The 11,184-nt window shown below is 31.5% G+C and overlaps 2 protein-coding genes across 2 annotated transcripts in view; both read right to left on the bottom strand.

Annotated features, from left to right (window-relative positions):
* LOC112683787 (contactin-4-like) overlaps positions 1-11,184 on the bottom strand; it is a 577,774-nt gene that overhangs the window by 315,900 nt on the left and 250,690 nt on the right. The gene's annotated exons all lie outside the window — the stretch shown is intronic.
* On the bottom strand, positions 1,562-1,948 carry LOC112683833 (protein GVQW3-like). Its single transcript, XM_025555001.1, has one exon. It carries the CDS (start codon positions 1,946-1,948, stop codon positions 1,562-1,564), a length of 387 nt encoding a protein of 128 aa, XP_025410786.1.

The raw sequence follows: 11,184 nt of genomic DNA, 5'->3' as shown, positions 1-11,184 counted from the left end.
CTGGACAGCGTTAGTTTACTTATGTATAACATTGTATAGTTCAACAATGAACGATTGGAAATTATTAATGAACATTTGTGATCAATGACGAATGGCATCATGAAGACTTATGAATACCTATTATTTTATTTATTGATAAACGTTTTTGGTGCAGGAAATTGTTGTTTGTCTGGAATATATTTGGTATACACTCTTAAAACAAACAATGGCCATTGTAATTTGTTTATGCAGTCCTTTCAATCCCATAAAGCTGTCTATCCATTTCCGGGGGTTCGTGACCACTTTCACACGCAAAAGGAAGATCGGGCGTTGATTTAGGTTTTTCTAAAATAAGTGAGACTATCTAATAACATTGTGATTACAGCGTGTATTAGTCTCTACACAGTTCAGTTTACACAAATTGTATTTGAAATGTTTTCTTTGCGCACAACAAAAATATTTCGTCGGTGAAACTAGGATCATATATTTTACCGCGATCGTTGATGAAGGGATACATTTTCATTATTGTTATTATTAATATTATTATTATTATTATTATTATATTTTTTTAATTTGTTATTAATAACGTTATTTCATTGATATTGCCATTGATGGCTTGAGATTTGGTCGATTATTATTAATATATCTTTATATTCTACTGTCATTAGTCGATATGAATAATGATAGTGTTTGATCTGCTAATAGGTCGGTTTATTCATTTTAGTATGGGAAGGGACCCACATAAACTTTACGGTATTTTTTGAGTTGGACGTAATTTTGAGGTTGAGGATGGGGTTTAATTATATCGTATACCTTCACCAATATTAAATCACCATGAAATACGAGGTCTGTTCAAAAAGTTCCCGAATTTTTCAATTTTTTATTTATGGTGCTTACTTACAAGCTATTGAGACTTATCACCCTCGAAGTATTCTCCCTCTTGGTTAATACACTTTTGCCAACGACGTTTCCATTGTTGAAAGCAATCCTGGAAAGCGGTTTCTGGAATTGCTCGTAACTCCGTTAGCGAATTTTCTTTTATTTCGTCTATCGTAGAAAATCTTTGTCCTTTTAACGGATATTTTAATTTTGGAAATAAAAAAAAGTCTGCTGGTGCCAAATCGGGAGAATATGGTGGATGAGGAAGTACGGTCATGTGATTTTTCACGCAAAAATCACGAATTAACAGGGAAGTGTGCGCCGGAGCATTGTCGTGATGAAGAAACCATGAGTTTTTTTTCCACACTTCAGGCCTTTTCCTCCGCACTTTTTCTCGAAGACGTTTTAATACTTCTAGATAGTACCATCGGTTAACAGTTTGTCCTGCAGGTAGAAATTCGTGATGAATAACTCCCAGATTGTCGAAAAAAACTGTTAGCATGACTTTGACGTTTGATCTGACCTGACGAGCTTTTTTTGGTCTTGGAGAAAATTTACCAACCCACTGTGATGATTGGACTTTTGTCTCAACATCATAGCCATAGACCCATGTCTCATCACCCGTTATAATTTGCTTCATGAACATGTCATCATCGTTAGCGCGATCTAACAATTCTTGACAGATTGTTACGCGGTTGTCTTTTTAATCTTGCGACATCAACCGAGAGACAAATTTTGCTGCAACGCGGTGCATTCCAAGTTTTTCGACCAGGATTTCATGACATGAACCAACCGATATGTTACAATCTTCCGCGATTTCTCGAATAGTTAAACGTCTATTAGACCGCACAATTTCATTGACTTTTGTCACATGAGCATCGTCTGTCGATGTCGACGGACGTCCTGAACGTGGGTCGTCATCAACTGATTCCCGACCGTCTTTAAAGCATTTAAACCAGTCGTAACACTGTGTACGTCCTAAACACTGATCACCATAAGCATTTTGCAATATTTTGTGAGTCTCAGTAAAAGATTTACAAAGTTTAACACAAAATTTAATATTAATACGTTGTTCGTGAAAATTACTCATCTTAAAAATCGCACAATACACACGACTCGTCTACTTTGAACGCGCACAGTTAATGATTCGATAGCAATAAACATTTGAGATTTAATGGAAAAGATAGCTGCTTATCTGTATTTTATTTTGATATAATAACATTTACAATAATGTAATTTTTCTATTTTTAGAAACGATAGTTCGGGAACTTTTTGAACAGACCTCGTATATCAATATTTATACCGCGAACAGATTGACTTGATATGAGAAGCTTCACATAAAATATTTTCAATACTGAGTGTAGCGGTAAAACTTTATGGCATAGTTATACCATTCGTATTCAGGTAATGGTATAAGAGAATAAAGTGATAAAGTATTGCGTTACGTCAAAATATGGTATAATGGTCATTCGAAAAGAAACTTAATAGCCGTGTTTTTTTAAATTTATTTTTAAGTTTCTTATTTAACAATGAATAATGAACAACTATAAACTTAACACAAGAAGCAATAAAGAATAAGAATTTTTTTTTTTTGAACATGGAAATTGACATGATGTAGAAGGGCTCTCAATGGAACTACCAATTTGAATACTAGAAAGAAATAATTTTGATAAAAAAGGTCTCTAAATCACTTTAAGTTTGAGTCTTCTAATGAAATTTTCAGAGATTTGGAGCAAACCAAAGAGTGAAGCAAGTATGTTGGGGTTAGTATGAGAGCTAACTTTTTGGTGAATTTTACGGTATGCAGTTTCTGTGACTTGTTTTACATATTTTATTTTCAGGTCTGAATGGAGGATTTCGTTATTTACATACCAGGGAGATTTTGTTTTAGTGCGTAAGCAGATTAATTGGAAAGATATGATTTTTTTCATGTTACTTGGAACGGCATTAACCCAAATTTGTATATAAAATGAAAAACATCTACAAACTAAATATTTATCGTATTAAGTTTAGAAATTGATAAACCAACTTAAAATAATAAAAAAAATTTTATAAATAAAAAAAAAATAAGAAAAAAGATGGTTGGATATGATTGACAATTATATTAGGATTGTTGGTGTATGTAGAAAATCGAGATGAGTGAAGGCTTAGGACAAGGGTGGCTGACCCCAAATAGTTGGGAAAAAGGCAAAGAAGAAGAAGAAAATAATAAAATAAATATTTTAACCTGAAAAAATTCAAAACCTTTTTTTTTGATATGGGGTTTTATTGAAATTCTATAGACTATTATTTTATTTCTGTGATGCTCGTATAAAGCGTAGTTAAGAGAAAACGTATAGTTATAGATGTATTTGAGGGAAATGTGGACTTGAGAGAAACCTCTAATCTTTACATACACAAGCACATGCACTCTCGTAACAACTGTAATGCAATAAATTAAGGGTAAAACAATTGTGGTCACTTATTATGACCATGGTATTACGAATAGTGAAAGAGTATTAAAAAGCTCTTTCGATATATCTAGAAAAATTCTTCAAGACACCTTTATAGTTTGTTATTATGAATATAAGCAGCAAAACGTCTGCGCCGTGATCACACACAGTAGAATAGATGAGGTACATTTGACGTGAACAAATAACAAAAGGAATGGTAGGCAAAATCAAATAAAAACGAGGGTATGTCCCCTGAAGACCAACCGCGTCGTATGATATAGGTATATGTAGTGCGTGTGAAATGTTTTTAGACACGATGACATGAATTTTTTCTTTCCGCCGCAGAATTCGTATCCCTCAGGATCGGTATATAGTTCCGAACGATGCTCCGGACTTTGCCATAAAAATACTCTATTTTCCTCGTCCGCACATCCGCGCGTCAACCACCATGACTACCGATCTGACAGCGCTCTAACGGGAGGCCCACGTGACTTTGTTAAAACAGCGGATGGGGGTAGAATTATCTTTTTTTTTTTTCACTCCAAAGGTCCGCCTGGTAAAATGAACGAGTCACTAACTATGGAGGGAGACAAATAAAACAAAAAAACGTACGTCCAATATTCTGTTTCGACGGAGTTGTTGCGAACATACATAGATGTGGGTCCTTACGACTCTTACAACATGGGCAGGACCACGTAAATCATAAATAATAGAATTCGGTAAATGATTATAATTATTATAATATTCGCATTCGCATGAATAGAAAGGAATTTTAATTAAAATCAGAAGGTAAACAAATACATATTATATGTGAATTGTATGGTTACATTTCAAATGTAATTAGAAAGAATCACGACAAATATGGAAGATGTGCGAATAGCAATATTAACGAAGTCACTAAAGCGATAAATCTTATATTTATAATAATCAAAAACGACTTTCGCACAGCGCAGCAAGATTGATTCCTACGAGACCTAAATATATAAGGGGGTTGGGAATAGACCAATATTTAGATGTGATTTATACGAGTAGTCGCAAGCACCTCCACGCCAGATCATCTTTTAAATTAATCATTTGTACTTAGAAAAATTTTAAAATAAACAGTTTAAATATATTGAGTATTTTTATTTGGAATATTTTCCTAAATCTTCAACATCTTTACGATTGAACGACAGCACGCAACAGAGTTGTTTATGATTGTACAACAGCGGAGAATCGGCGAGAAATGGGTAAAGAAGTTGGAAATACTACACGCAAACCGTGAGGGTAAAATAATAATATGATATAATGAAAGCATGTCTCGCACAATTTTCAGTATAATTTTTATCATTGTTCGATGTTATTATAAACCACCAACAGATTGCTGCTAACAGTAGTGCGTAATCGCCGTTGTAATTAATAACGCCGCAGCGAGTTCGTTAAAAGATGAAAACAAAAAAAGAATAAACATATTTTAATACTATTATCATGTCAGGTCCTTCCGTTTTCGTAAGCACTCCCAACAAAAACTGATTGTGAAATTCTGATAAAGACAAATTTTGATGCATCACCACCGCGTCGTTGTAGATCATCGCAATTATAATATTCACCATCTACGTCGGGTAATTAAACAACCGTAAACGCGGATATTTTTCGGATCGGAAAGTTCAAAGAAAGTCATAATAAACTTTTGTAAATTCAAAAATTTTCGAAAAATAATATTACCAAAAGCGTCTCTTCAATAATAAATAAATAAAAATAAAAAGGAAGTCGAAAACTAAGTTAAACTGAGTCATCCATACGAGGACTGTTTCATCTGGAACTTTTTCGATTTTCCGATATACCAATTCACCTCCTAACGACCATAATTATTCACGTGGTAATTTATTATCATATTTTGGCATCGTTCATATTCGTCAGAAATTGTTGTTTTTCGATGACGATTCGATATCCTCGTGCACACGACCACCTTGATGACAAATGATCGGTTGATTTTGATTGTGTGTGTGTGTGTGTGTGTTCAAGTAGCGAACAGAATGACACGATATTGTTAAACGTTTTGATTATGCATTTCGTACTCAACAATAGCGTAGCGTAATGTTGCAGTTATCTGTCTATGATAAAATAATAGAGCGCGTCCGTTGACTCTGAATCGAATTTCCAAACCACAACACAAATGTGTAAATACGATCTTGGCATTCAAATTACGGAGAGACCGGACAAATTTTGTTCAGTAGAAGTGTAGTATGTTTCATAATGTTGTATTATTATAGTACAATTATCACCGTGCACGTAGTCACATAGCAGCATGTGACGTATGCTAAGAAGGATCTCGTCAGTTTTTCACCCGACCAGCGTTATGTCTCGCCAGACAGACATATAATCAATCGTTAATAAGATAACCCGAATATTGGTGGTAGATACGGGTAAGAGGTAAGGGAGAGAAGTGGGTTCTGGAACGAAAATCGATTGAATAAATCGCCATCCCCCAGAGGGTAACCAGGATCGGATGCAAATTTGTTCGACGATGTGATACTTCGCGCTCGTGCTCGCCTTATCATTGCCATCCCGGGTTTTCAACGATTTTGGTGGTGATGCGTGAACATCGGGTCATCAAGACAAGGATAAATAATGAACAAACCATTTAGCAGATCACTGACCCTGAAATAACGGTCCATTCGGAATGTCGAAGACGATTCGAGTGAGACGGTTGTTTTTTATTACTTTTATACGTACTCAGCGTATAAACAGGGTGATTTTTCAAGCATGTTCACTCTTTCTTTAAGCATGTATTATGCTTTTAAATAACATAGTAAAATCAAAAATCAATAATTGATTACACTGTTCAAAGAAATTATACCAAGTTCTTTGTGAATAGATACATTTAAATATTTTTGAATGTACAGGTCTACATTTTGATCATATTAAATTGAAATTTCCTGAAAAATTAGCTCAATAATTATTTGGGTTGAAATAATGGTATTTCCATTTGAAGAAAACAAATTATAATAATATAGGCAACTCATTTATAGATATAAGAAATTTTTGTATTAGAAAAATAGTATTATTATATATATATATATAATTACATACATAATGATTCATAACTTGAAAAAATACATAAATTAAACATAAAATGAGATGAATTTGCTTAAAATATCACTCAGTATACGTATTCAGCATACATATGTATAATTCAGTGACCTCCTAGGAGTAATGTTAAAATATTTTCTCATAACTGTAATGTAACATGGGGAAAACTGCCTTTTAGGGACACGGAATTCAAAATATTCAAAAACATATTGAATCCTTTTGTAGCACAACAATAAGTCAACGCTCACAAAAACAAATGTATTATACACGTCGAAGTGATTGTTATATCTTAGTCACCCATCCTGAGTAAGATAAACGTCGGTAATGTTCTGTTAGTATTATCGTACAACTGCTGCATGTCATGATGAATTCAAGTTTAAATGTCTGTATATTATTTATTATTTTACATCATAATGCATGTGTTTACGAAACATTCGATGTGCCAATGAAATCAGGTGATAAAAATGTTTATTAAAATATAATCACATCATATATAGATTGGCAAAAAAAAAAGAAAAAAATTCGATAAATTACGCGCAGGTGATATGAATAAAAAATAATAATAAGAATAAGAATTTACATGGTATTTATTTTTTTAATTAACACAAATATTCCTCCAATAGTAGAAATTTATAAGTTATTGCACGGAAATAATTTCCAAACCAACTGTAGTATACTGTAGTTTTTAGTAAATCTTTGAACTGAATAAAATATGGAATGAATCTAATAACAAATTTTGAAGCTACAAGTAAACGCTTTTATATTTATATGATTTACTTGAAATTTATTTTTCGCTAAATTTATGGTGTTTATTTTAATTTAAAACTTTTGTAATTTTTATTGAAAATGTTCAATATAGTTCCATACAGTTATTGAAGTGGTTTTATAATGATTTATTTAGTTTCAGATACAGTTTTATTAATAAATGAATAACATTATATTGTACTTTCTATGGATGTAAAGAATACACAAAATTATATATATATATATATTTTTTTCTTTTACTAATGCATAGCAAGTCCAATAATAAAATATGTATAGATAAATAATATTTTCGAAAACATTAGCTTACGGTTCATTCATCGCATTTGATATGGACTTGAAATTACTTTAAATATTATATTGTATACAATCAAAATACTTTATCGAAGAAATAATGCGGTTCGTTTACCATTTGGGTGACTCGCTTTATTATTATTAAAATGGATACGGCGTTTTTTTTTATACGCAAACGTTTGCAATCGGTACTCGAAGAAACGGACTGTTACTGGCTGCACGGTTGAAATGTTATTATTAATATTTGTTATTAATACCACCCTCAGTGCTGTGAACGGATATCATTGTACACCGCTGATGGATACACGAAACGAGTTGCAACATAAAGTGAATCAGAATGCTTTTGGGTGTAAACATCGAGACATCAATGGAATATTATGTACGTAATCGACGACGTCTGACAATGTTATTATTTACCATAGATAGAATGATTTATCGACTACACTGTATATTAACCAAGCTGAATGGACTTTTAAATACATTGACGAGTATATGTAATGCATAGGTAGTATATTTCCGTTGGCGTAGAAGTTTTATAAAATGTTTTTATTTTTATTTTTTATTATTTCTTTATTTGTCCCTTCATTAACATAAAAGTTGGTAACGTCATCACTTTGCGGTAAGCGTCCTGGAAAACTAATTATGAACATCTATTACTAGAATTACACGGAATCCACTACCGTCGAATCATAATTAATTCCAATCACATGATTTTGGATTTTAACATTCGTTCTTGGAAATCATTATAATAATTATATTGCGAAAACGAAAACGTTCTATGATGATTCGATGAAACTCAATTAAATTGCTTGATTTAATTAGTCCTCATGACATTGGTGGTTAAGCCGCCCTTACAGGGAAAAAAATATGAATCGAACCGATGGAAAAAAATATCATCCACCGCGCCTAGATTAGGTAGAACAGTTGTATGAACGTTTAAGGAATCTGAGAAACAAGCGCGCCGGAAAAATAGTGATGTTAGATAACCATCTAGGACAGGAGTGTGTAACTAGTGGCATGCGAGCCTTTTTTATCTGGCCCGTGCTATATTTTCAAATTACATCATATAATTTTAAAGTTTATCGTCTATACTCTATCTTATTGACATAATAATTATTATTATTTGGTATTAAACATCGATAAATATCTAAATATCATATTTATGTAAACTAGGGATGTGCAAAAAACATTTATAATTTGTTTTCAATTAATCGATTAAAAGTCGATGTTTATGTTCGAAAAGTTCGAATTTTCTTCTTTTTTTTTTTGTATTATTTTAGTATGTAGTATACAAAAATTGTTATTCATTATACACTATATGGTTATAATAAGGGCTCGTAAATACATGAACTAAAAAACGAATAAATAAGCATGCAATAATGCACTAAAATTTAATCAAATATGCATTAAAAATCCTTTACTTTACACGAAAAAAAAACATTAAAGTATTTTTTAAAATAATAAGAATTATCTATTTATATTTTTAAAAGTAATATTTTAATATTTTTTCTTCTGTTACATTTTATTACAATTATAACTAATGAACACACGTTGAGACGAAAATAGATAGATTGCAATGGACACGTCAATAAGAGGAGAGTGATAGTGGTACGCAATAAAATTGTTTTCGTGGTACTACTTTTAACTTATAAAATTTAATGCCATTAAAAATTAAAAATATTGATAAATACTAAGATTTTACGAGTATAAACAAGTTCGGAAAAGTAAATAAGAATAATTCAAATATTTATTGATTTAATTTTTTCTTGACTTCCACAAAAAACGATTTCGCTGAATTTACATAAAATAATATACGCTAATAACTCAAAAAAAAAAAAAAATAAACTTTATGCTAAATATGCCAATAAACACAAAACATGCATCTATTAAACTATTACATTTTTATTACCATTGTTATGAAACGGATTTTTATCTCAATTAGTATACTTTCCGATGTAGCAAAGAAAACATGCAATTGCATCATGAACTTACGAGACCTGATTGTAAGTATTTAATATGTTTTTAAAAAATATAAGTTAAACCATAGTATTTTAACTCTTAAATTTGTTATTTTATTAAAAAAATAGTACAATGTACAGATAATAAGTTGAGCAACAGATGGCAGTTCTAGAGGAAAAAAAAAAATTTCAATGTTTTTAAACTTGATGTTCTTAAACCGATGGTTTTTCACCCATACATCGAACACATCGATACTTTAAAAATCGATGTATCGATACATCGAATATTGATGTTCAAACAATTTTGCCCATCCCTAATGTAAACGTATAACTTTCAACCATAGCTATTTGTACCGAAATATTTAAAAATATTAATTTCTTCGTACTATTTGTGTGTGTTGAATTTATTATTTTGGTGTATATAAATGCTAATTAAAATTCATATTTTGAATGAACTTTTTTTTTATTTTGTATGCTCTGGCCCATTAGATTTTAATTTCCTAAAAATTAGTTCTCTAGTAACTTTGAGTTGCCGATCCCGGGTCTAAGACGTAACCATCGTACTATAATTTTCTGACAACCCCCTTACCGGTGAATTTCCGATCATGTTAGACAATTATTATTATTATTATTATTCGTTATTGGCAGTGCGTACAAAAGGAAGCCATTTAAATGCCAAACACGATATAATGTCCAACGAACAATGCCTATTGTTTCACCGCCGTACGGCAAATCGACAGTACAAAAACCCGCATTGGGATTCCGATTCGATGTATACATGATAGGTATGTGCCGGTGGTGGTGTGTAACATGATCTGAGGGCTGTAAGCTTCACTGTGTACACTGACGTTATTATGCTAAAACGAAATCAGGGACCCACGATCGAAATGCTCAACGTTTCCCGATAAATCTACATAATATCATATTATACGACCGTTAGCGCTATAGATGTTATTGCATTATGCAATATAAATTATATATTATTCCCGTTCGGTTTACATGCGTTGTATTTAGCCATGTATTGTTCTCGCTGTTATTATTATGTTATCGATTAAAAAGAAGAAGTACCGTCACGCGGTAGTCGATCATACTCAGAGCAATAGGCTTTACGAAATCATTTCTAAAAATATTTCTTCCATGATCGATTGTCATTATACGTTATGATGCGATTCATACGTTCATCGAATCTAAAGCATATTTTTTTCGATGTATTTATTTTTGATTTAAGTCCTCACGATGGCCCAACTGCTTTTGAAATTCACTCGAAGATGATATTATGGAACGTTTCCAGTCGTAGGAAATATGTAATATTACAAACACTTATATCCCGGCCTGGACATTACCCAGTTAATAAGTTGTATTTTAAATTAAAATTTGAGATTATTTAACTTAATTGAACTCAAATCATTTTTTTCTAAAATAACTTTTCAATTTTCCTATTAAGCTTAGTAAAATTATCAAAATTAAAATTAAATTCACTCCGAAAATTGAAAAATTGTGCACTTTAATTTTAAGTTAAAAATATATTGATCAAGATAATAAATAGTAATAACTATTAGTAGGGCTCGAAAAACAGTAATCGACCGTCTAAAAACAGATATTAATTAATAACCATGAGCATAAAAATTATATTACATATATATAGATAATTGTTATAACATTTTTTTTATACCTCTATGCTTACACTTACACACTACATTATTGTATCATTTTACCATTTAGTATTTACCTTTAAAGTATTATTAAAGTGTCAACTGCAGTTGTCAACTGTCAACTGCAGTTATTTGTTAACCTAACTTGTTTAATTG

This window comes from Sipha flava, unplaced genomic scaffold (assembly GCF_003268045.1).
Source record: "Sipha flava isolate LNK unplaced genomic scaffold, YSA_version1 236_pilon_pilon, whole genome shotgun sequence".
Taxonomy (NCBI): Eukaryota; Metazoa; Arthropoda; class Insecta; order Hemiptera; family Aphididae; genus Sipha; species Sipha flava.
This window is presented reverse-complemented; position numbering and strand designations above follow the sequence as displayed.